A 27,060-nucleotide genomic window follows, 5' to 3' on the forward strand; every position below is an offset into this window, starting at 1 on the left:
GCTGTGTTTCAGGCTGTGGTCTCCATCTCGCACGCCATGGGAGCAGCAAAGATAAACACACTGCATTGTCTGTGCCTTGGCCAGGTGATACTTCAGCATCTCTCGTGTTTCCCATCCTGCAAAAATATAAAAGAAAAAAAAACCCCACAGACAAACCAGCATCCATTCCTGTTCACCAATAAAGCTGCAGATAACCAAATTGATCTGGCTTAGTCTCTAGGTGGTATTTATTTCCGAAAGGCAGGCTGAAGTCTAGAGATGAATGAGGTAAGCATCTGCCTATCCTCCCCCTCCCCAACTTAAAATCATTGGGATGAGTTTGCTGTCAGCCCCTTGAGTTCAGCCGGCAGACAATTTCGCCATTGTTTTGTCATTTATTTTAAGCGATCTGCAGCTGTAAAGGTAGTGAAATATCTCTCCTAGTGCAGCTACTTGGATTTTTTTCTTCTTGCCTTTTCTCTTAAAGAGCCTTCTCAATAGTTAGGACTTGCTTTTCTACCCAACTGACAACCGTAAACACCCACAACTTAAAGCCAGCATTACATTGCGAATCAGAGTACGATTCAAACGAGAAATACTTACTTTATTGCCTGCTCGTTTGTCTGCTAAAGCGGGGGAAGAAAGCACTCCGCATTTGTTAGGCAGAGTCTAGACATAAGGGGAAAAAACACTGAAGCCTACAATAACAGTTGTGTCTTTCTTTAGTGGGAATGAGCCTGGGATGAGCTTGGCAAAATGGAATTCATGCTGTTTGTTTGGCAGTGGCTTGGACACTTTTTAAGTTTTTGGGGTTTTTTTTTCCCCCCATTTTCTGGGGTTTTTATAAAGATGTTAATTACATGCTTGAATTTATCATTCTTATCCTACCCCATAGTAAGCTGGAAAGCTTCACAATTCTGACTGAAAAGGGAACTCCAGAACCAAAACTGTCAAGCTGCTGATGCTGATGTGATTTAACAAATGAAAAATAAACAAGTGCATATAGGGAGCTGAACAGATTGGCAGAATATGCGGGGCCTGAAGTGCTCAGATACGTTTCCTCTCTTGCAGCTTAACCTTCACAAATCTATATGAAAAGATCCAATTCATTTGCTGAAATTCTCCAAAGCGCAGGGGCACCCTCATCTAATTTACAGGCCGGTCACATCCAAGCACCTTGCATTCTGCATTTGACAATGATTGCTAATGGGCCATTCAACTAAAGTATTTGCTTGTTAACAGGGAACAGAGCATGATAAATGTCCAGCAAGCTTGCGGCCTCCTTCAGCTTTTCAAATGCAGACTGGTGCATATTTATGGCAGGCAAATGACAAAGAGAGAAGCTGAATTACTCTGGCCTTATGCTTTCTGTTCGAACAAGGGTTAAAGTAATTAAAGAAATAATGCAAAAACCGATGTCCTTTGTTTGCCCACCATTATCCAACATTTAGCTTTCGAACCTGCCTGTCATGTCACATTTCAGAAACGTACCAGATAAGGCTCGCTGGGTTTGGCAGGGCACAGGCGGGAGCGGGCAGTTCCTGACGGAGCGGTGGAGCGCATCCTGGGCAGCGCGCGCCAGGTCTCCCTGCTCCCGTACAGAATCCTCTGCAGGTCCCGCTCTCCCGAAATAGTTTTCACTGGCGTACATTAACTCCAAGATGTACTCAGAACACAGAGGTTTTGCAGTTTGCAAAACCCTGTTCCCTAATTGGAGAAAAAAAAAAAACAAAACCAAACAGAAAACAGTGGAGAGGCTGTGGAGGGAAAACAAGCACGTTGCACTCGGTATGTTTCTGAAAGCCAAGGATGAAAACAAAATGGCAGAACGAAAAACAGTTTTGCCGTTGCTCCTCTGCCCTCGAGGACAGATAGATCTTCAGAACTGAAACTACAAAGCACACACACACGAGTTCCCTAAACTTGAAGTGGCTTCAGTGTAATGTTGAATTATTTGTTATTTTCGGGGTTTTTTTTGTGCTTTTAAATCCGTGTGTAATCTTAGCCCGACTTTCAAAAGTCTTCAGGCAGACTTAAATGCAGAATTACAATAGATAAGTTTCAATTACGTATTTGAAAATGTCATTTAGTATTTTATATTTCTAGTTGCAAGTAGATAAACATGCTCAAGGCTTCTGTCTAGCTCCTGTTCCACTCCATGAAAATACCTCCAGTGAATTCAGTGAGTACTACATTAGTCTGCAAGGGCTTTACATTATAATTGTTTTTTCATTGTAGGCTAAATTTTAATTTTCTTCTAGTGAACAAAATCTATCGTTTTACTCGAGGAAAGAGAACATCTAGATTCTTTTTTTTTTTTCTTCCTTCTTCTCTTAACTGTGATGCAGAGAACTTTCCTTTGATGTGATTATATACGTTGTCAAAGACAGCAAATAAGGGCAGGACCTCTATCTTTTTTGGCAATCCTGGCCAGCCAACACCCAGTGTTTATTGCGGTATCAGCATGGTAATTATAATGCAGCTGATTTAAACTTTGATGTAATAGTCTATGCTTTCTTCTGGTTTTAAATGTAGGTTCCAAGCCAAAAAAGATAAAGGCTGGTAGAGGATTATGTTGCTAGGTGAATCATTCCTGATGTATGGCATATACATAACTATAAGATGGGGTTTTCTACTTATAGTGTTCTTTTTGAATGTCTTGTAGTTAATGGCTAAAATAGGATTTACAAAACTTTATTTAGTAGGACTCAGAGCTGTGTACACTTGAAAGAATAATCAAGTTTTACACGTGTCAACAGAAAATGAGGAATTGTATGGCTTGTCTTACACAGGAGGATAGGTTAGATGGTGGACTGGTACCGTTAGACTGAAAAATCTGTGATGCTGCAAATTACTTCTCACTGTTTTGTTAGCTTTTGTTTGAATAGTGCGTTTACTTAAGTACCCAAACCAAAGAACAGCGGTGGGAAAGGTGAACAATGCACTGTAAAGGGAAGTGCATGTTAAAGCTAATAAGAGGGATTTAAAATTTATTATTATGATTATTAGTTAAAGCCCAGTCGCAATTGAATGCTATTTTATTTTGGATTGGGAGTTCTGCCAGACTCCAGCCTGTCAGAGCTGAGAAGACTCAAATCAAGTCCAGGCCTATTTCTGCAGCAAACGGGAATCCTGGCTCCTTGCCTGTGGATTCATTCAGGAAGGCCCATCTGGCTTTTGATGTTCTGCAAGTTTGAAGCAGTTTGTTTAAGGAACCTATGCAGCGAGCACTGGTGAAAGCACACATAACTGCGCTTCTGACTCTTTGAGTGGTGCATCGTTTCACATTTTCATTTTTGCTGGTGCTTGCCAACTGCTTACCTTACCTGAGCAGCAGTTGCCTTCTATACCTGACTGGATAAAAGTGTAGATTTGGAGTTGGGAACATCTTGACTCCTTTTGAGGATCTGCAGTCCCATAGCATTCACTGTCCACACTTCAGCTGCTTTCTTCATGTTTAATTAATTTCAGTTTAGTTCAGAAGCAGTCTAGCTTAATCACTGCACAACACTTGACCTTTAGGTTTTTTGAGGGTTTCTTTTTCCAAGGTATTTCCAAGCTATATAGATTAGCTGAACAGGGAAGGTCACATTGGCAGGCAAGATTACTAGTCTGCGTGATAAATATTTTAAAACAGGTGATTTTTAGCGGTAATCGTTCTTCCCTCTACTTTTTATCAGACAGTTTTCAAGCACTTTTTGAAGAACAACAAAAGCCACATCTTCATAAATTTATTGCTTATTTTAGTCTTTTCCATTCTGTGAATCGGTCTGTGGCAGCAAGGCGAGCAAGACTGCGCTGTGCTCCTCGGGCCTGACTCGGGAAACTGTCCTTATTCAGAAAAGCTCATGTTAAGCATGTGCTGAATGCTGAATGTTTTTGCTGAAGCGGGACGAATTTAAGCATGAGCTGTCTTGAACCAAGGCCAGAGTGAGAAGTTTTTTGGGGGTTGGACAAACACAGATCTCTCTGAAGCTTCATTGCTTTTTTTTTTTTTAATACCAGAAAATGATGTCAGAAGCTACGGCCCTGTCTGCACGTGGAACGAGTCTTAATTTTCGTGTAGCTTGCCAGTAGTCAGCGTAGCCGTACCAGTGGTGATCCCTTGTGCCGGCTGGGACAGCTTGAGCGGGTCTATCAGCTTTGCTCCTGGAGGTCTGGCCGCACCGGTAGCTCTGCCGGTACCAGGTTTTCTGTGGTTTTGCTTGCCGTTCGGTGTAATGCCAGCACCACGCTTCCACTGACGACTGATCCCTGAGAGCGGCCCGGCTGTTCCCAAAAGCCCAGGTTCCCCCCCGAGAGATAACCCAGTTTGCAACAAGTGCACAGGCTGGGCCTCCCTGTGGTAGAGGCCGAAGAAAATGCCCACGCTCTCGCAGGCGCAGGGCAGTGGGTTAAAATGGAGCTCCCGCTGTCCCCAGCCGTCTGCTGAACCCCTCTGATGGACTCTTCCACCCAGGGCAGGGATATCCGATCTAGTGATGAATGCACTTCTGAACCTTTACAGGAGTTTTTAAACTACTCCAGTGTCAGTTTAGCTTAATTTGAGAGGCTCAGACCTGCAGCGGGCCAAAAGCTCGTTCTTGGTCCGTCAGATATTACTACTGCCTTGGAGGTAGCAGTGGCCGCCCGGTTTTATTCTGCTTCTGAAAGCCAGTCAAACTTTGGAAAAGTTTGTATTTAATGTAAGAACGTAGGATCTTCACGCTTGCGAGTGGCTGAATCTTGGGTTTAGTGTGAGATGCAAGTGCAGACTCATTGTCGATCTCCCATTTGGGTTTTTGCTCAAAGTCATTTTCTCCCATCTGAAAACTGTCTTTTTAATATAAAGAGAAAAAGGATGCAGTATAGGAGCGACAGAGAGTTGTAACTGGACTCTGAAAATCTTTGCATAACAATGATTTGCCAAAATAGGTTTGGTTTGTCACACAATGCTTTTATTGATTTGGCATAACTTTTCCTGAGAGTTGTGAGTTAACAACTTGTTCTACTTCCAGTGTTTACTTATGCAGGCAAATGGTATGCAATAATACATTTTCTAACAACTGCAAAGCAGCTGACATTTTTTCTTTGAATTTGAGATATAATCACCGATTATTAATGTCTCATCAAGTAACAAGACAGTCCCCGCCCTCTTTTATAGACTTTGCTTGGAGCATGTCTTGGAACAAGACTGTACAGGTGCGAACAAATTGTAGCTAAGAGGAGGAAGACTGCAAACTTTGGTTGGTATCCCTGTATTGTGGCTGACATAAGATTTGTTTCTGTAATAGGAACGGTGGAGAAGAGCACAGAATAGCACAGCAATAGAACAATCTGGTTTTATTGTTTCTTTCTCGTGATTTACAGTGCCCTTTTTGAAAAGTAGTTCTTTGGCAAATGCCAGCTGCTCTCTGTTAGCTTTCTAAAAGCAAAGACTTTAGTGACTTGTGTAAGAAGCACACATGGTTTGGTTTGACTTTCTGTTCCATGCTAACTACTGCTCTGCATCTTTTCAACAAAGCGCCATCTTTCCTGGGTTTGGCACACCCTGCCTCTGTGAGCACAAGTCAAGTAGAGCGGTGGTTTTGTGTTACGCTGAATTCATGGCACAGATTTTTTTTATTTGTCTTTTTTTCCCCCAAAATCCAAACCATATAAATAGCTGATTATCTTTGCTGCAAGAGCAAAGAACTACTTTAATATTCCCAGTAGCATATTTTGAACAACAATTCTTTAATTAAAACAACACTGGTCTCTTCCTGTATTTCATGGCTAGCAAACGAGAGAAAACACCAGTGTTAATATCAAAGGGAGTCAGTTTTCATTACAGTAATGGTTCAATTGTGCAACGCTGTAGGCAGTGAAATTTAATATTATTGTGACTTGTATTGTAATTGTAGGATGACAGAGGAAAATGGATTAAGTTTAAATATAAGTGTACACAGCAGCGCATGGACTTTGTCAAATGGAAGCTGAGGGTTGGGGCAGGACGGGTCCCCCTCTGGCTCTGTCGTAATGAATTACTATTTTGTAAATAACTGGCCACTAGACTATAGATTTATTACCTTTTGTAGATATATGTGGACACACACAGACATACATGGATTCTGTACTGACTGTAATTGCAGTGCGGAGTTGCAGAACGGGTTTATGCCTGTAGGCTTGCCGGGTATTTGAATGTCTAGGCTTCCTGTCTTCACCTTTCATGAAAACGCTCTTGCCTGCCAGTTGGTGAAGTTTTCTTCTGAAGGGTACACCCATCCTTTCAGTTAAGGGATTGCTAACACATGAATGGCCTCAGACTGGAAAGCCCTTTGTCATTCTTTTCTTCCTGATGAATAAAACCAAATTCAAGTTGCAGATGATCTTTGCTTTAGGAAATTGTGCTAGAGACACAACTACTGTTAATGAGCAATATCCCCTTCTTTCCCAGTTGCCCATATACATGCAGATTAAAATGGCAAATGGTAATTTAAACCATCCATTACTGATCTCTTCCATGGAAGATTAGGGACAATGAAAGCTAGATGTTTCATTTGCTTACAGTGTAGGCAAGTGGAAGATGTCCCAAAAGCAGTGCCTGATAGTCTACTAGTGCATAAACATGATGCCCTGTCGCCTTACCCCCTATCTTCACAGTGTTTCTCAGACTATGTTCATGTTGAAACCTGTTCTAATGTTAAAGTGCAAAAGGGGGCAGTAAAGTGCTATCCAAAAAATGTTTATTTTTTAAGGGTATTTTTTGAGGCAAAAGTTGCATTTCTCAATAGGCTTATAATCTCCCGTACTTGAATTAATGATCTTCTGTTCGAAAGGCTTACAAATGTCGCCAAAACTATCGTTAAGCATTGTGGGAACAATGTTTGCTGTGTGTATTTCCATGTTCTGTCCTTTAACCCAGTCCTGAAACATGCCACAGACTTGGAAGGAATCGAAGGCAGGAAGCTTTCCCCAGATATATTTAGGACATAGCTATACGAAGCACTTCTGAGAGAATTCCAACTTTGCTAATCATGTCTGGTTCTCATGTTGTGCATTACCAGCACCGCCTTTCTGGAAAAACAAAATGAAAAGAATGCAGAGACTAGGGGTTTCTGCTTGAAGTACTGAAGTGTGTACTGGTGGCATGGGTCAAGAGTTGGGCTCTCATCCAGACCCGCATGCATCATTTGTCAAGAGGTAACTAGAAAGAGCAACTAATTACAATGCACCTACTGAGTGTTTTCTCTTTCAGAAATTCCTCAGAATAAGCCATTTATACAGATTGGCTGCTACTCTCCACTGCAGCCACTTGCAGTTTTTAAACTCTACGTAGAAAGCATGTTTCTGCTGAAATGCAATAAAAAGGAGAATGGTGTGTTTCCGTGCTTGTGCATGAGAGAGCGAGCGAGCAATGATTTGAGGAGTGATTCCCTGTTTGCTGAAGCTGAGTAAGTCCAGCATTGTTATGAGGGTTCATATTTCTGTAAATGCTGATGAAATGTTAATATAATACACTTTAAAATAGAACATTGGTCATATCCATCCTTTTTTTTTTTTTTTCCTTAGTTAGGAGACTGTCCTGAAGCACATTAGCAGTTCTTTTGTGGTAACCAGAATTGATTTTGTAAATGGATCAGAATTCTCTAGTGCTTGAAGTACTTTTAGCAGAGCAGTAATTGCTTTCTGCACAATAATACAAAAAGTTAATTGCTATTAATAGTGCTTTATGTGGAGGTCATGTATGAAAACTGAATATAAAATCTATATTTTTAAAAAAAATTCCTTTGTCAACCTTGGTAAAAAATCGAATCATACAGCTTTTCAGCATTTCAAGCCTTACCCGTGTGGTAAATGTTCTAAGCCAGGCTGCATGTTTTTGTGCAAAAAGCCCAGATCTTGTTTCTCATTGTAGAGGAAAAAACAAACAGATAGGTGTTTGCTCTCAGAGGGTTTTTTTTAAAGCGGAGGAAAATGTGCTTCTCTTCTACAGAGGGAGAACTGCGCTCCATTTTCACACCATGGATTTACAGTGGGGACGGAGGGGTAAAGCGCGAGTTGGTCTGAAGGTTTTAGGGATGTAAGCGGGTTTTTTGCTTTGCTCTGCGAGTGAGAGCCAAGCGGCAAGGGAAAGGGCAGCTTTCCAGCAAAACTAAACCATCTCTTGCAGGCAGAGATGACGTCCAGTTGAAAAAGATACGCTGTCTTACAGCAAAACCCTTTTGGCAGCTGTGCGCCGGGGGGCTGAAGAAGGCAGGGGCTGAAGGCAGGGGCTGAAGGCAGGGCTGCCTCTGCTCAGCGGGGTGGGCTGGGCAGAGGGGGCTCCCGGTGCCCCCGAGTCCATGGTCACCCCGAGATGCCATGATCCCCTGGACAGGACTTGCAGAGTCAGCTACCTCTGCCGGAGCCCAGGGCTGGGGTAGCCCCGGAGAGTCTCCTCCTTTGGCTTAGGTACTTTTTCCACGGAATGAGATCACATCTGTAACCTTGTACATCACAGCTTTTAAGGAACCAGATTTTCTCTTAGGGAGAGCGTCTCCAGTAAGATGTGTTTGGTGCTGGGTCGCAGGTGACCTTCTGTGTCTGTGAAGGGTGAAAGGGGTACAGTTCTTGCCAAATAGCATGTCTTAGCTGCAGGTTTTGTGCTCTCTCAAGTGCAAGGCACCTTTAGACTGTGACCGTCCTAAGCCGAATGGAGAGAAGAAGTGAGTGTCTGTACCGCTGCAACCGCAATAGTCACATGAGTTATTTGGTGAAGGAAACCCATGACACATCTTTCTAGGAGACCGGTCAGGGCATTTCTGACGCGTTTGAAGAGGGATGGTGTCTGTGGGTGTCTCCTGGTACAGTGGAAGCGCTGTGCCTTTAGGACTGTTGATGTGATGGTACAATTTGACCGTGAAATCCTGCAGGTCCATGCAAAAAAATGTTTTCTTTGGGGAGAAGTGTATGCCCATCCTTATTTTACACGTAATAGAAATCCTTTGTTGTGTTTTAAATGCTTTTGTCTAGTATTTTGCAAAAGGTAATGCGATGAATTGATAAATGAAACCGCTAAAATTTCATACATGCTCCTCATTCCCTGTCCACTTAAAATTTTGAGAAAACATAATAATGCTGCAGAATCATTCTTGTGTAGGTTATTAAGATTTCAGTTGTAAACATGTTGCATTGTCTTGCCCTACTGAAGTCAGTGGAAGTTTTGCAATAAGAATAGATCCAGGAAAAGGCACCAAGAACGGCGTCCATTTGCATGGCTACTTGAGACACACGAAATGGTGGCAACACTACCATTTTGTCTCCAGGGTGGTGATTAAAACAAAATCAACCCTTGACCTTTCCCTTCTTCAGTGCACTGCAAGCATTTCCCCCCCGGGTAGTCCAAAAGAAGATGGAGGTGAGGAAGGGGAAGGACGAGGAGGTACCACAAACCCCGGGATGGAGATTAGCTACAGTTTCAAGGGAAAGCATTTATGGGCTTGCTGCAGGTTTGGCTGCAGGAGAGCCCGACCCCCGAGAAGAGGTTCTTCCCTTCCAATGGAAGTGAGAAATACAAGAGCTGCAGCTTTCGAAACTTGTGTTATGGTATTTTATAATCTGGCTTTGTATAATGTGGTACTTACCATTAAAGATCTTAAGGGATGAGCATGAATATGTTTGTTTATTTATTTGTTTGAATTCCATTTAGTTTCTAGCCTGCAAGTCCTATTAATGCAAGCAGCCATTGCTTACGTGAATAGTTTCATTAACTGCATGGAAAAATGTTACATATAAATAAAGGTCAGCAGATTAAACTTCTTAAATTTTATTTAAATTCAAAAACTTGCCTGTTTAGCATGTTCTGTAAAACTTTGTTATAGCATTAAAATAATTTAATAGTACTGCACTGGCAAAGAAAAGTAGCTTCTAAAATTCACTTAAAAGAGTTTTAATAATATGAAATGCTTTACTTCTTTTGTTTTCAAAGTTTCATTTGCTAGACTGTGTATAAAGCCAGTCTGTCGTCTTGCTGTGTCAAACTATGGTAATTTTTCTTGCAGAGACTTCACGTAAGAGTAGTGCCTTTCTTTTTAACCAAATTCCAAACCCATTTTGAGACAGAGACTCCACATTAATCTTTTTTTGATGAAGGGTGTTTTGCTGTCTGTTCCACAGCAGTTGCTGATCCTCTTCTCATTGAATTCACGTTCACTTAATCCATTTAAACTGCAGTGAGATCAGTCCTATAAAATCACTGTTTCTGCAAAAAAGCATTTCAGGTTTACAGCTGGGTATACCTGCAGCTCGTGGGAACTGCATATCTTTGTATATGATGTTGAATATGACAGAAACCAATGTGAAAGCTCTGTATGGAACAAAGGACTCTTACGGAGAGCTCTGGTCTATGTTTTTGGATTTTATTCAGTTCAAAGTCTTTGGGAATCAGTAAACTGGTTTTCATCTCATTCAGCAGGCTGTGATTAGTCCGCTGCTACTTCACTGAAATCACTAGGACCTTTTCCCGGAACTTTTATTTGCTTTGCATCGAGCTGGTTGGACTTTTGCCTTCCTTAAATATTTCTCCTATGGACAAAATGATATTCCAAATATGAATGTTGTTATTTTCTCAAAAGCCGGATGATGAATACATACACTATTTAATAACCATTCTTTTTAAGCAGTAAGGACTCGTATGTGGAATGCTATTCTGTATTCTGTTTCAGTTTGCACTTGTACAAGTAACGGACTAACATACTGTGTTATTAGTATTCATGGCATTTCCTTAATAAAACTTTTCAATGAATAACTTTATAGTCAGGCTGGTAGTTAAACTTCATAAAGTTAAGTGGGTAGGATTCCCCAACAGAAGGTTTCAGGCTGCATTTTAAGAAGCGTCTTGATTGTTCGCATTTTTAGGGTTATTTTTGTTACATTAATGTAAAGCTAACTGCCTACACCAATTAGTTCAGGTAAGGTATTAAAGCACAGAAATTTGGCACTGTTTCCCCAGTTAAATATACAAGACTTGTAACAAGTACTAACACGCTTTCTAAAATTGCATTTATTTTATAATTACTAGGATATAGTTAAAGCTAAGTGTGCATATATATATTTATAGTATGTATGTATATATATAGTTTTGCAAGTTGGGAAAAGCATGACAACACATTTGTTACATCGGTCAATATTGATTAACAAATTCTCTTTAAGAATTTATTTCTCTAAGAATTTTATCTGTTGATAATTTTACAGTTTCAGAAATGTCTGTAGTAAGGAATAGCAGAATATTCTCAGTGAAAAAGAGTGCTGACAGGTAAAGTTGTAATTTTTTTTGAGAATTTACTATTATGAAATTAGGCAGGTTTGAGTCCTTATCATTAAGGAAAACTCCTTTATAATTTAATATGGTTGAATGTGCCAAGTTTCTCTAAACAAGAAAATAGGTGGAAACTGTGCATAATATAAATTTTATTTTTTGTAAAATTTCAAAATAAAATTTAACTTCTCTAGGACTTTGACCAGTAAGGGTACGTTAGTACCAGGAACTGCTGGGCCTTAAAATAAGCATGGTACAGAAAATTATTGTAACATTGGTGGGAGTGGGGAGCGGACTACTCTGTTCCTGTTTTCTTTTCATGTGTCATGTGAATTTTTGGTCTAATACAATACTTATTTTTAAAAAGGTTTGGGAACTCTGCGTGTTGCTGTTATTTGATAAGCTGCGTGACTAGTTGGACGTGTGGGAGGGATTCACATCCATGGGCTTTGCACAGATGTCAAATGTCGCCCACAATACACCAATTTTGGGCTGACAGTGAAAATGCCCTCTGTATCCAAAAGTGCCAGACGGAAAGTGCATGAATTTCATCGTACAGCTTTTACTGTACTTAATATACTGTTCTGTGCTTTCTCACAGTAAGCACTAGGATTATTAATTGTGGGCAAGATTCTTCGAATGCTCTAGTCTCACTGTGTCTGACTGCTGACAGAAATGAGTCGTGAGACTTGCTAAGCTTTTCTCCTAAGTTTCTGTTAGGGTACAGGGGCCTATATTGGTACGTAAGTTTCCCAGTAAAGAATGTTTAGAGCTGAAAAGCAGAAAGTTAGAAAGTTAGCTTTTTGTAGAAAGCAATGGTTCCAGTGCTGCCGCTATCCCGACTGCTCAAAGAGCGTGCCGCTGTCCCAAGCAACCATTGGAGTAACGCAGCCTCCTCGGGATCAGTCACAGGATTCTGAAAACCTCTCGCTCCGTCTTGATTATATTTCTGTTTGGGGAAAGAAAAAGGTTCTTAATTAGTTGAAGGCACATTCTGATCAGACTTTTAAAGCCAGTTCATTAACTTTATTTTTACAGATGCCATCCTGCAAACATTTCCTAAGTGTCGATGCTACCCCAGAATGCTTAAGGCTACATCAGCACTTGCAGAAATGAAGATTCATGATTAATCCTGAAGTTTTTGTTAACCTCTACCAAGACTGAATGTACATTGTCCTTTTTTTTTCAGATACTGGGTTTTCAAAAATAGGATCATAAAACAGTAGTTTTAATCCTCCCAACATTTAATAAATAGCTTCAGAAAATGCCTAGTACCCAGCAAACGATTTATTTAAAGTCTTTATGGAAATACAGTAGCAAAAATATTACACAAATGCAGGGATAATAATCATGCCTACTATTAATCAGCCTACTATTAAGTTTTGTGGTCGAACTGAAATGCGTGAGGTGAAACTTCTTTATTCTCCCCATCCATACTTGTGCTTTATTGTTGTAAGAAAATAAGGAAAGTAAATTGGAAAAATATCTTTCTCGCAAAGGTCACCATCAAAACTGAAAACTGTGGAAAAAATTTCAATACAATCAAGTTCTCAGATTAATCCTTTCATTTTCAGCCTTTTTTCTTTCCTAATCCCATCAGCGTTAGATCCTCTAAGTTCAGAAACTCAAGTGGAAGGAGATTTACCGAGTTTAGTTCTCAAACTGGACAGACTTCAGAGCCATAGCAAGAATATTCCCCTGCCATAAAGTCTAACGTGCGTCGGTTTTAAAGCTCTTGTAAAATGCGTTTTAGCTGTCTGTTGGGGGTGGTTCTGTCCTCTGCCTTTTATGGGGCAATTCCTGGCTCCTTAACCACGGCGCACAAATGTGCTTTCTCTCCGGTAGCTGTTCCTGAGGATTGCCTGTCACGCTGTCTCTCAACCCGTCCTGTTTGCTCTCAGAGTTTGCATGGAGAACATATACCGCTGCTGCTTCATTACACACATACATATACACAAAATCTAAAATTAGAATCAGTGGGTTTTGTTTTTCAGGGGAGCTTTTAGGTCATATTATTGATAATGACAGGCAGGTGCATGTTTCTAACCTTACGAATTTCATATTTATTATGCATGGGAATCTAAATTGATTAATTTAAAAACAAAGATCCGGTCCTCTGAAATCTCATGTGTTTCATATTACACATTCCCGTTACGTGAAGAAGAATTACTGGCAAGAAGAAATATTTGCAGCGGTGGGATCATACAGTGACCAGCCTTTGTCCTGGCGTGCAGATGGGGGAATACCAGTAATTTTCGTCTTTCTGGTACCACGCTGCTGTATCCGGAGCAAAGTAAAATGGGGCTGACAAGGTGGTGAAGTCAGTCACAGGTGGCTGAGAAACTCTGCCTTTGCCTGGTCAGAGTCGATCCCCGAGGAGAGCCTGAGTCAGGATCCATGCTGCTCCCTTGGGAACGTTTGCTGGCTGGGGTCTTCTCCCCCCATTTCCTCGGCGCTTTTCCAGAGCTGGCCTCTCCCTTGGTCGTCCCTCGCCAGGCTGGTGACTCCCAGGGGATGCATTTCCACCTTTCCATTTGTTTCACCATTTCGACTTTTGGGAGGTGGTAGTCATTGCATTCCTTTGGCGTGTCCAAAAACTGGAGGAGGAGGCGCAGTTTCGCCCTGTCTCCGGTGCATCTCAGTTTGAACAGCCGTGGCCAAGCCTAGTCTGGAAAATCACGCTGCACGACACAAAAGAGCGCAGTGGTTTATACATCAACAGTCGCTTTTCTTGCCATAACATTTCATTGTTCTTTTTCCCTAAATCTGTAATTACATGTCTTTGTCCTGCTACGTGCTGCTTCACAACAAATATAATTCTTACACAGGCTTTGTGAGTGAAAATAATCCCGCTCAATTAGCACAGATCATAAACTTGCATTGTGTGGGAGCAAGCGGTTGTAAACGATGTATCCGAAATTTGGGGCGTCGCATCATCATTTCCTCTAACTTAGTAAGTTCTCCTCCAGCGCTACTATGTGCTGGTGGGCTCCTTTAGCCAAGCCAGAGGCTGGAGGTCACCGACGCCTACAGCTTTGTTCTGCTTGGGCCTTAATACCCTAATTTAAGGTTTCCAGGAAGGTTGCCCATGAATAAGCTAGATTTACTACATGTGCTGTTTAAATGCTAGCACTTGGAGAAGGGTGTTCATTAGGCCGCAATTGTTTCAGTCGGTTTTTCAGGCCGATTCTCCATTAAAGAAGGTCTTTGGAAAAGGCTGGCAGGCAGGAGAAAGAGGAAAGAAAGTCAGTCTTTTAGGTCTGTGCATTCGAGGACCTTGTGTCGTTGGCTGTAGTTCTAAAACACGCACTTCTTGGCCTTAATTGGAACAAATATATCTTACGGAGAAAGAAACAAACAAACCTGCTGTGGCTTTTGTCCTTGTGAGAACAAGGCTCCTCATTTTGTGGATGAATCAATACTACAAGTAATTATTTATATTTTTCTTTCGTGAAGAAGTGGTGAAGTTTGCCTATTCATTAATACGAGTAGGAAAGATACAATATCGAGTCTAACCCCAAACATTAAAGCTCACTGCCAGTTTGTGTAAGAAATGTTCATCTATACTAAAGCAAAAGCACACCTGTGTTTCACTTGTAGCACAAGAAATAAAAAAAGAGCTAAAATAATGATGGTAATGGTGGAGTTTATGAAGAGAAGAAATCATTGTAGTGTAGCGGTCACACTGTCTTGGAAAAGTGTTTTATCAGAAGCATGTGTGGTCCTTGGGTCAGGCAGATCTCTGTTCACCCCAGGTCTGTAAGCATGATCCTGGGGAGTGACTGATGTTCCTTTGTGTTATGCTAGTAATATCAATCAGCATCTTAATACGTTGTTAACTCTTAAAGTCTAAGTTGTTTCCTTTCCCGCGTGGCTGCTCAGGAGGTTTGAAAGATTGTTCTTGTCATTCTCCCATGTCCAAAATTAGCAAAATATGTGCAAGAATAGTAGAAATGTTACCAAAGCGGAAAAACAGGATTGTAGCCCACCAGACGTTGTACTAGCTGCAACGTAAATGGCCAAATGTGGAAGAAACAGCAGTGCCTGCCAGAGATGTAAAACCTACTAGAGTTCCCAAAACTGGGATAAGACTACAAGACTCAATCTATCTGTAATTTCCAAGATCTAAATAAACATCTTACTGATATTAAGTTGAGTCAGGACCAAACTATTAAGATCTGGTTTGCTCAGTCTGTCATTTTGGTTTTGGAAACTGTATGTTTGTTCTTTTCTGTCCACTGCAATTGCTACTTTTCTGGATGAGATTTTATCAAGTGTTTCACATTTTCCCTTTTTTTCTCTCTCTCCCTTTCCCCGCCCCCCCCTCCCCCCTCCTTTTTTTCTGTTTTAGATTCCTTCCTGGACAAGGATTGGTACTATATCCACAGATAGGAGACAAACTGGATATTATATGCCCAAAGGTGGACTCTAAAACTGTTGGCCAGTATGAATATTATAAGGTCTACATGGTTGATAAAGACCAAGCAGATAGCTGTGCTATTAAAAAGGACAATACACCTCTACTCAACTGTGCCAAGCCAGATCAAGATGTTAAGTTTACCATCAAGTTTCAAGAGTTCAGTCCTAATCTCTGGGGCCTGGAATTTCAGAAGAACAAAGATTATTACGTCATATGTAAGTTCAAAGTATCAGCTGTTCATTCTTTTAAATATAGTTGTTCATTCTTTTGTATGTTGTTTTGTACATTATAAGCAAACTAAGAAGAATGTAAATGGGTTTGTATTTTTTTCTCTGAAAATATTTTCTTGCCAGCATATTTTCAACATTATTCCTGACTTCTATGGGGCCTCTGTCTCTTTTTTCCTTGGTTTGTGTAAACCAAATTAGATTGTACTTCTATGCCTGTAAAGGGCTTTTCCTTTTGTGCACGATATCATGTCCTGTAATCACGTTGAAAGTTGTGTGCAGCTAAACCATGACGTGTTTCCTGCTCGCAGCTCTGGTGGTGTGCCGTGCTGTTGGCCTTGCCCTTGGTGCCCTTACTCCAGGAGTAGGAGTAGGGTGGCCTGGCCATTCCGAGCTGAGGCATCCCACGTGAGGTGGCTGGCCATTGCTCCAGGTGGTCCAGGGATTCTTGCAGTGACTTTTTGGCCACTTTGGTGCCAACTTTGACAGTGTAATTTCCCCGCAGGGGTTACTGGTGGGCTCTAGTTGAGCATGCATAGCTGCAATACATACCTACTGTGTCCATACAGTAGCTAGGAGGGTTCTTGGGCAAAACCTAGACTAGCGCGATCTTGAGTTTCCTTCTTTTTCATGGTCCTGGACTTGTAAAAAGAATGTGTGTGACACAGGCCTGTGTCCGACAATATAAACTTCGTGTGAGTTTTAGTCTGATAAGGGATTTATGGCTGAAAGCGAGTCTGGAGGTAACCGCTGTGTTTAGTGATTCAAATTACTTATGATGTGTAAAGTTAATGATGTGAATCAGGAGTTAGCATAATCTGAGACCTCAGCAGTACAACAATTTACATTAGCTTAGGTTTTGTCATTGTAATACTGTGGATCTCATTTAGCCCCATGGGGACTTTTGAAGTCTTGAGCAAGGATCACCAGTTAGTAGGAGATAGGCAAATTCTGTGCATTGGCTTCTCTGCAGTTACAATGAAGTTAGATACTGGTGTATCTTATTTCTGCCACCTCCTTGAAAATTGGGGGGCTGATAACTATATCATTTAATGTCTGCCACTCTAAATATTTCTTAATTTCTTAGATAAAAATATCGGTAATTTTACAAGTGCTCTGAGCAAGTACTTTTCAAAAGGAAATGGAAATTCATTTAATATGAATTAATGCTCGATTCCCAGTTATATCCATAATGGTACATGCCGTGTATAAACCAGGTTGTACGTCACAGAAACTAAGTAAGAATTCACTGTATTAAATATTAAATGTAGAAATCCCTAAATAACAGTTGTGGGAGGTACAAAACACCATTTTTTGGTTTTTAAGGTTTGACAAAAAGATCATAATATAGGTGCTTTTTCTGTTTAGTCAGGGGGTATATAAAAACCCAGTCCCACTTACGCGGCATTTAACTTTGCAAACTTCCCACTGAAATCCAGTGAGATTTACCAGGGTAAAAGCTGCAAGGTTCAATGTTGAGAGATAGTTGTCTGTAACTCCAGTGAAAATGTGCAGCATAAAAATGACCACGCTCAAATAGTTGGCTTTAATGATGAAATATGTTAAGTATTTAGTGCTGCTTTTAAAAAAATTTACAGCAGTTTGGCTGTAGTGGAACAAATGGCACTGTTACAATTATTACCTGAAAATTATGGGCAGAAATGGAGCTTTCTGATACCCTGTCAGTTCTGTCATATCTATGTCATAGATTTACTCAGAGAATTATTAAATATGTCTCATTTTCATTAGTTTTGTATAATTGTTTCGTTATAGCAATAAGGCATAATAGATGTTGCATTTCCTGGAAGATTAAAATATAGTTTGGTTGAAAGAACTTGCTCAGCCTTCTGCCTAATGCCTCAAAAATCACACTGGCCTTGCAGTAATACTGGAGTGCCTTAGGACATTACTCTCCCTGCTCATTCTGGCATAAACAAGTGGCTAATTTATAACTATATTGCTAGCACACTAACCGAGCTGCAGCAGGGGTATCCATACATTTTAATAGATTGGACAAAAAAAACCCCAACCCTGCAAACCCAGCCATCCTGAAGCTGAAACTCTCGCTTTTCTATCATTCAGGGAGAAAACAATGAACTCAGTGATGTCGGTCTCAGAAACACTAAGAGGGGTAGAAAACTAGGCCAGGGCTCAGCTAGGACACCATTTTACAGAGATACTGGAGCTAGATAGGATTTTAACAGTTTGTGTTCAAAAGCTCATGACCTGACATAGCCTTGTCAGATGCAAGTTCTGGTAGTCAGGACGTTTACTGTCATTTTTATAAGTAATATAATACATCTTAATCACGTACGCGTTTGTGTACCTCCCTATTCCCAGACCTGTAATTTAACAGGTGTGCTCGGGCCCAAAAGGGGAATGCACTGGGTCTCCCACCGACTCTGAAACTGCTCTTTCGCTCTTTTCTTTCTCTCTCTCTCTTTTTCTTTCTTTCTTTCTTTTTCCTTCTTTCTTTCTTTTTCTTTCTTTCTTTCTTTCTTTCTTTTTCTTTCTTTCTTTCTTTCTCTCTCTCTCTTCTGTTTGTTTGGGAGTTTTGAGATTTGTCTTGATTTGTTGGGGTTTTTTTGGGGGGTGGGAGTGCTATGACGTGAAGGCAAAGATGCGTTTTATGTGCCAGCTTTTGATCTTGAAGTAGTTTAGGATCTTGTATTCCCTCAACTAAGGGGCATCAAACAAACCTGAGACAAGAGTTTACTGAGCCCAGCATCTTTGCAGTGCTTGCTATGGCTGCGTCTACAGCCTAATCTCACACTGTTTATGCTGGCAGGCTGTTGTCAGCCCTTTAAATGTTTTGTGCCTTGTCATGTACCTTTATCATCTTGCCATTATTTGAAAACAGGTTTGTTTTTCTTAGGTAATAGTATGTGGTTTGTGGAGCTGTATTAAACAGTAAAATCTCCATTCAGATTAGGGGGTTAGTCATTTTGGGATGAGCAGTTATAACACAGGATGAAGCAGCTTCCTGAACCCTGTGTACCTTTAGGGAAATGTGATTGTACAGGAATTCTTCAAGCCATAATTTTTATATCATCCAGATGTATTCATGATAGGTATAGCAGGAGATCTTTTCTACTCAATACCTCCCTAGGTGTAAGCATATAAAAGGCGCAACTTTTCTCATTCCACAATTCACAATGTTTTAAAAAAGTAAAAATGTAGATGAGTTTCTGATACCTGTTTTCACATTTAATGATACTTTAATCCAAAAATAATCTAAACCATTTCTTGGCAAGATATTCCTCAATACGAGTATCAGGATCCAAAGAGTTAATTCTGTGAACAGCAGTTCTTGGAAAGATGATACTGAATGTGAATGTGAAAGTGAATAAATGATGTAACAGAGTGTCCTTGCTTTTCTCTTCTTTGCTATCATCAATTTTTGGTTCCTGGGAAATTAATAGATTCATTTTCCTACAGTTACCTGATTTCTTTTCAGCAGAACTGGAGAAGGTCAAATGTACTTGAGATCTCAGAAGTATTAATGTTAGATTATCCTAAAATATGTGACCATTTAGCTAACATATCATAAGTCTCTAAGGAAATCCTTAATCAGATGCATGAAGGAAGATACATCATGCCCAACAATATAAATATCTGTGCGAAGGGCAAAGTTAAGTAGAAGAAGGGTGTCCAGATTTGCAACTCTGATGTTTGCATTAAAAAGTCTTTTTATGTCTTTGCATGGTTAGGGAAAATTTCTGCTGTTGTGGGTTGCTCAGAACGAGCAATGAGTATGTTCTCAATACTAGGGAATTGATCTGCAAGTAGTTGGGTCGTGGTGTAGCTGCTTTAGTACCTCTCTCAGATGCAGCATTTCTTGTATGGGAAGGAGACGTGTTAGCATAATACAAGCATATATAATATGCCAAAAATATTTACTTTGAGGACTTGTCCTGAACCCTTCCCGACAAACTTGGCCTTTAGTCAGAGGGCATAGAGTGCGCTGCGGTACCCTGGGTTTGCACTGGGGGAGCGCCCTGGGGAAGCCTGCGGGAAGCTATGCCAGAGGGAAGGGAGCAGCGCTGCTTGCCTTCAAGCCACCATCATGCTCCTGAGATAGTTTGGCCAAGCAAGCACATACTCTGCTCACTTCATCTCTTCTTTTGCATAAGTAAAATGAAGATTATGGGCTGGCATCATCAGCATTAAAAAATGTCACCTGCAATGAAGTCTTCACCTGTTCAAAATTTGTAAAAGAATGGCTTGAGACCTGGGAGGGGGCTACAGAATGGTCCTAGGAAAGGTTCCTCTAAAATGCTTGCTCTGCCTGCGACCTCATTAGCCAAGCTTGCCGAGCTAATGATGCTCATTGACTTTGACATTGGCAAAATGGAATATGCAGCTTTCCTTAGATGTTTTTTGTCAACTTTTTTCAAGTGACCCACTTACATAATTGGCCTCCGGCTTGAATTAAAAAACATGTATATATATTTGATCCCTGACTGATTTAAAGGTTTATACTGGCTAGTAGCGTTACATTTTGGATAACTGCTTTAATGGTACTGTGGCTTTTAAAATCGAAACAGTCATTCTGAAACTTTGGCATTAGCTGGGTTTGAAAAAATCACAAGGCTTTTTATGTTTTCACTTTGTCATTCTGTTACAATTAAAGGGCAATAACTGTCTGAGGAAGAACACATTAAAGGACAATACAGATTGTGCCCTGAAAAATGGCCCAACTGGGAAGAATAAATCTCTTTGTGTGGCCAAATAGATTTACATTAAAACGTTATTTTAGTATTCTGCCCAAACAGTTTAAGCACTGGCTAGTCTGGCTGCCTGGGCATTCCGACAGCTCTCGGAGGCAGGTTGCAGTCTGCAGCCCCCCTGCAACCTCCCAAACACCTAGCGAGAGCTACCCAAAAGGAAACAGTAGGTTTTCCTTTGTTTGGAGGTTAATTCCGAACTAGCAAAAACAGGGACAAAAACTGTATCAGAATTTCAATTCCATTTCTTTTGCAACAAAGACATTTTTCATGCTTTTTGTTAAAGGCTCTGTAGTCCAGGAATCTATTGTTATTTATTTTTTTTGTGGCGGTGGTGTTAATGAAAGCTTATGTCATAATAGCCACCCTGATTCCAGTTGTACAAAGATCACATGTTTTTCTTTCCCTTCTCCTCCTCCTTCCTCAGAAAATTAGATAAATGATTTCTTCTTAGTGTAAAATGATATCCAGAGGTCAGTCAGTGACTTTGCTGAGAGTCTTTTAAGGGATATATCAGCAATGCCACTTAGCTCTTGTTGAATTAAATATAAATACAGCTCATACAAATAATATTATTGGAGAAAAAGATCACTGTCTGTGCAGCTTCAGATTTCTAACAGAGTCTGAGACCTACAGGATTAATGGAGTCATGGTCCTTTGGGGTTTTGTCCCAGACCACACAGGTCTTGTAAGAGAATAAGGCTATTTTAGATTGATGGACTTTGTTCATATTCGGTGCCATTACCAAGGCCATACTGACCGTTTATCTCCTTTAAAGTAGACAGAGATAGTTCAGCAAAATATTTCTCTATTCCTAAGGGAAGGAAATGAAAGATAGGAATGCTCAGTTTGTTAATTGACGGCATCTTGTGAAAAAATATATTTATCCTCCCCCACACGCCCCCAAGTATTCCAGATAGATACGGAATCAGATGAAAATGAAGAATAATTATTCAGACTGGAAGAAAGAATCATTCAGGAAATACTCAGGAATTAAACAGGTTTTAAAATTTCATAGGAAGCTCTTTAATATTTTTAGTGACTGTTTATTTTTCTCATTTTTTTAGTTCCTCATAAACGATTTATAAATACTGGAAATGCAGTACATTCACAAAGAAAGATACGATATTCTCACTTAGAAGTCTTTCTATGTTTAGTATACATATCAACAATAAGGGACGCTTGAAGTGCTTTGCAAAAAACAGTTTAAACCCTGATCTTCTGTATATGTTCTTAGATTTACATATACATCTTTAATAGGACTACCTGCAGAAGAAGGTTGGGTTGAGTGTGTATTTTATGCTTTGTAAGCAGGGTATGAGTAACTGTTTAAATCAAGGGGTGTGTATTGGGGAGACATGCCATGCTGTGAAGAAAGTATCTGTCTAAACTGAAACTTAGAAGCACACTGGCATACTGAAGCACATTGAACTTTCATTTTGTACCTAAGTTTGGTGATGAGCATTTATCTTATCAAGTGGGATGATCAGTCTTTATTTTATACAGTTGCTTGTATTATATCTATTACGTAGTACAGAATTTTAAGTTCTAAAATAAAAGTCCAGGAACTGCATAAGCATTTATAAAGGCTTTAGTGAAATTGATTTTAAATACTTGAAATTGTTTGCCTCATTAAAGTCTTTGCATAGCTGGATTGGAGGGAAATGTACTTTTGTCTGAGAACTGCGTTAGCTAAAACGGAGGGTTGAAATGGTTGAAAAACAGGGTTAAATGTCAGTTTGGACTTTGTTTCCTGACTTTAGTCAATCCTGAAAACTTTGGAGGAAGAATATTTCAGGATTTATTTCTGATAAATCAGACTATAAAGCTAAGCCCTAATGGGCAGTCTTCCCATTGCTTTTTTTCAGTCCCAAGGAAATCATGCAAATATTTCTATGAGTAAAAGCAGGATTAGGCTTAAGGTAGTCTTAGCAGTTCTTGGAGAGGAGTCCTTATTAAGCTGATAAAGCTGGTCTTAAAAAAGCATGTTCAGATCTTTGTTAGCATGATTTATCTGTTTTCTGTTCAGTACATGAAGACAGCAAAAATAACCAAACCGGAGTAGCAGACTAGTCCTTATGCGCTCACTGAGCGGCTGTGAGACAAACAGAAGTCTGAATCCAAATCCTGCCAGGGAAACCGAGAAGGATTTGTTTTTCAAGTATTTCACGTTAGCACGTAAATGCATTATACCACAACAGCGCAGTTGATCAGAGAATCACAGAAGGGCTGAGTTTCGACGGCTCCTCTGGCGATCATCTAGTTCCCTGCTCAAGCCCTTGCTCAAGCAGGCTCAGCTGCAGCCAGTTGCCCAGGACCGTGTCCAGCTGAGCTTTTAATGTCTCCAAGGATGGAGACTCCACAGCCTGCCTGGACAACCTGTTCCAGTGCTCAGTCACCCTCACATTTAAAAAGGTATTCTCAGGTTTAAATAGCATTCTCTGTATTTCAGTTTGAGCCCATTCTTCTTGTCCTGTAACTGGGCACCACTGAGAAGAGTCTGCTCTTCCTTCTTTACTCCCCCCACCAGGTATTTCTACAGAGTGATAAGATCCCCCTGAGCCTTCTCTTCTCCAGACTGGACAGTCCCAAGTCCTCAACCTCTCCTCCTATACAGATGCTCCAGTTCCTTTGTCATCTCCATGAGCATTTACTGGACTTGCTCCTCTTAGTCCATGTCTGTCTTGTATTGGGGAGCCTGTGACTGCACCCAGCACTCCAGCTGTGGCCTCACCAGTGCTGAGTAGAGGGGAAGGGTCACCTCCCTCTGCCTGCTGGCAATGCTCTGCCAAATGCAGCCCAGGAGGCTGGTGGCCGCCTTTGCCGCAAGGGCAGGTTGCTGGCTCATGGTCAATTTGGTGTCCACCAGGACCCCCAGCACCTTTTCTGCAAAGCTGCTTTCCGGGTGTTTGGCCCCAGCCTGTGCTGAAACTCGATTTCACCTGCCATCCAGAGGCTGCCACAGCAGATTTAGTAGCAGAATCAAGACATTCACTAAATAATTTGTGTTGCAAATGAAAAAAAAAAAACTTAATAATGTTATACTATTTAAACACTAGTGAAATATTAAAAACTGCATGAATGTCATTATTAAATGTATTGGTTCTCCTGTCTAGTTATGACTTTTCAAAATTCCAAATGCTGGAGGATTAACATACCTGTCTTAAACCATCGGAGTTTCTTAAAATGAACCGAGATGTGCCTATGTGATAATTTCTAAAGAAGCTAAACCCCTTAATTTCTTATGGCAAGTATTTGAACTAGAGGTCCTGTAGCACCTTGGAAACTCAGATTGCTTTATTTCAGCAATGGTCCCTCATTAAGTTTTACTCTGTGGGTATTTTAAACACAAACATAAGCATACTGCAATCAAAACAGTGCTTAACTTCTGATCATCTTTGCAAAGTGCACAGTCATCCAATAGTATCGTAATTGATCTCAGTACTAAGGTGCAAACTGTGTGTTGCTGAAGGATAGTCAGATGATGTAAATAGCTTTTTGTGTTTTGCAATAAAGCACACTTTTGTTGTGCTTGATGTAAAAGCAGGAGATGAAGGTATTCTTTTATTGAAGCAAACATGTGGAAAATTGCTCTAGATTGTCATAGTGCAGAGCATCTCCCCTGAAAGGAATGAGGTTCATCTATAGGGCAAACTCTGACTGTGGCACTTTATTGGGGTTACTCCTGGACTCTGTGTGGTCAAAGCAAATAACGTCATGTCCATCTAAACTGTTATAACCATGAGAGTGGCACATTTTCTCATCTATAGTGTTATATTCTAAACTGTCACTAGGCATTAAGTCAGTTACTGGTGAAGTCCTACCACCTAGAGATGAACTCTGCCTCAAAATGATGTTTTCCACTTCAGTGCTACTCGTATAGCAATTACTGGGTCATTAATATCATTGCATGCAATTAGTGACAGTAGAATGAGCAAGAGATTTGTTATTTATTTAATATGAACTTTCACCATAACCCTTTCTTATCCAAGTGCTACAGACAGAAACCAGAGAGATTTTCAAGGCAGATGAACATCCTTGAAGAGTGATGTTGAGTTTGTATGATACGGAAAATAGGTCCTCATTTAATGTTAAAGCTTCTGCTTTTGTTTCCAGCAAGCCCACTTGTCATTAGCAACAATCAGTGTAACGTGAATGCTAACTAATTCTATTAGTTCTGTTCAGCTGAACTGTTAAGCAAAGCTTACTGTGGTAGTAAGGAGATATTTCTCCCCATCCATGTAAGACTTTTGCCAGTAGTGTGACGGGAGAAAGGATGAACTTGCGTAAAGTACTTGTTTGTGGTTGGTGAAGTTAACTAGCTAGTAATCTGTTACAGACGCATACTTTCTGATATACACTCAATACATCATAGTTAGTGAGCTTACATCTGCCACAGTTACTTCAGTGCTCACAAATATATAATTTGTTTATGTAAACTAGAAACAACCATGTGTGCAGTAGATCATTATCTGACAACATTTCTCAAAGTATGTGAAATATAGAACTGAAATACTTTTAGAAATGCTTAACTGTAATGAAAGACTTAAATTGTCATTCATAGTGATACAGTATTGAGATGCTTTTATTTTTTATTTATGATCTCTAAATCAAAATTCAAGAGAATTTGGAAGAGGGACACTTGACAGCAGTGGAGCAAGCAGGATTTTGTTGTGGGTGGGTGGATGCTGTGACCTTCTGTAATGGATAATAATTCAGCAAATAGTTTACTGTTTAGTACACTTCAGCTGTGGTATTCCTTAACCCAGAGATAAAGTGGTGCTGTTTTTAAATTGATAGGCAGCAGAAACCAGTTGGGGCTCACAGCTTTCTTGATACTTTCCAACTCCGTCTTGCTCACTGTCTCTTTTTCCCTTTATGGAAAGACTTTGTTGACATAAAAAGGGCTTTTTTTTTACCGCCTGTATGATTTCCATGTCTCCCTCGAATTAAGAGGATCATTCTGAATGTAGGAAAGGGGGGAAACTTTACAAGAACTCTCTCCCTGTTTCGTGTTTTAATACTTGGGCGGTCCTTCTCAGTCGGACGACATGAGATGCGGGAAGGAGAGTCTACGGATTTCCAGAGGCGTGCCTGGAATTAAACAGTTGGTATATACCAAGGTGTATTACAGTACAGAGCTGATTGGCTTTGTCTTGCTTGTGTCCTCCACATTGCACCCTCCAAAAAAAAAATTGAAACAGTAATAAAATCTGTCCCTTTCTTGACATATGAAAACAAGTAGAGAATTTTATGGGGAATTATATAAAGACCCCTATATCATAAGTCCCATCTAAGTACCACAAGTCACGCCGTTCGCATTTGGACAAGATACATTTTAGAGCAGTGGTTAGAAAAGTGAATCACAAAGTTTCAGTGCAGCGCGTTTGCCTTCTTTCAGGCAAGAAGAGGCCTGTTTTTTATTTTACTTCATTTTGTTCTGGTTTTAGCATGACTGGAGAGTGCTTGTATACTGCTTATATACTTGCTCTGCAGAGTATAATTTGTGGATCCTGTTCAGATATAAATCCTGACACATACAACACAGGACTTAATTTAAAAAACAACAAGGATTAGAAGTGGAAAAGAAGAAGGGAGAATTCCCTTCCTTTCCTTCACATGGAAGTTTTGCCTCGTGTGTGGATAGAGGGAAAAAAGGCTGGCTTCAAGAGTATTTATAAACATTCCCTAAGCTTTAGTTTAAGAAAAAAATATATCTTAATTTAAAGAAATGCATGGAATAAGATTGAGAGAATGAGAGTTTCTGAATGGTCTTTAGGTTGAGAAACTCCTCAAAATTCTGCTGCCACCTTGACTTTGCAAGTAGGACAAATAAAAAACCAGACATGTTAGAAAAATGCAGAATTATTGGCAAACCATTTTTGTACATTTTTCATTACTGTCTCGGTGTCCTATATTGTATTAATTGAGCAAATTCAACAGGTTTTTATCTTTTTTATTAAAGATCCTTTCTTTGTCTCTATAAGATCAGTAGAAAAGTTAGGATGTGACTTTATTGTTCAAGCACAAAGAGTTAAACAGAGGAGGTCTCCACTCTGTAGATAGAAACACAGGCAATATACTGACAGTATTCCATGCACCTATTCATAATGCATTTAGGTTTTAGCACTTGTGGTCCAGGTTTGGGACTGCTGATAGTTAAATTTTGGAAGACAATTTCATTTTTTTAAAAAGTGAAGGTTTCAGCGTCAGTTTCATTTTTTGTCACTACAAGCAAGGGTAAACCGTTAATTGCCAATAGTTGAAATTAGTGTATTTACCTTCTCTCTAAACTTTCTGCAGCTCACCCAATGTAGTGTTTGCCAAGCTACCTGTTCTTTGGTGAGTGGCCTCAACAATTTTTTTTGGTTGCTTCAGATCTCCATGCAGATCTGGCATTGCTACTAAGTGGGAAAAAAAAGAATTTAATTTCATTTAATTAAAACACTC

At 40.1% G+C, this 27,060-nt stretch overlaps 1 protein-coding gene across 1 annotated transcript in view; it reads left to right on the forward strand.

Annotated features, from left to right (window-relative positions):
• The first annotated feature begins 15,593 nt into the window (after positions 1 to 15,593).
• EFNB2 (ephrin-B2) overlaps positions 15,594 to 27,060 on the forward strand; it is a 19,878-nt gene continuing 8,411 nt past the window's right edge. Inside the window, exon 1 of the mRNA XM_009579902.1 lies at positions 15,594 to 15,871. Coding sequence (XP_009578197.1) covers positions 15,703 to 15,871 — 169 coding nt within the window. The 5' untranslated portion in view covers positions 15,594 to 15,702. The remainder of the gene's footprint in view (positions 15,872 to 27,060) is intronic.

This window comes from Fulmarus glacialis, unplaced genomic scaffold (assembly GCF_000690835.1).
Source record: "Fulmarus glacialis isolate BGI_N327 unplaced genomic scaffold, ASM69083v1 scaffold31576, whole genome shotgun sequence".
NCBI lineage: Eukaryota > Metazoa > Chordata > Aves > Procellariiformes > Procellariidae > Fulmarus > Fulmarus glacialis.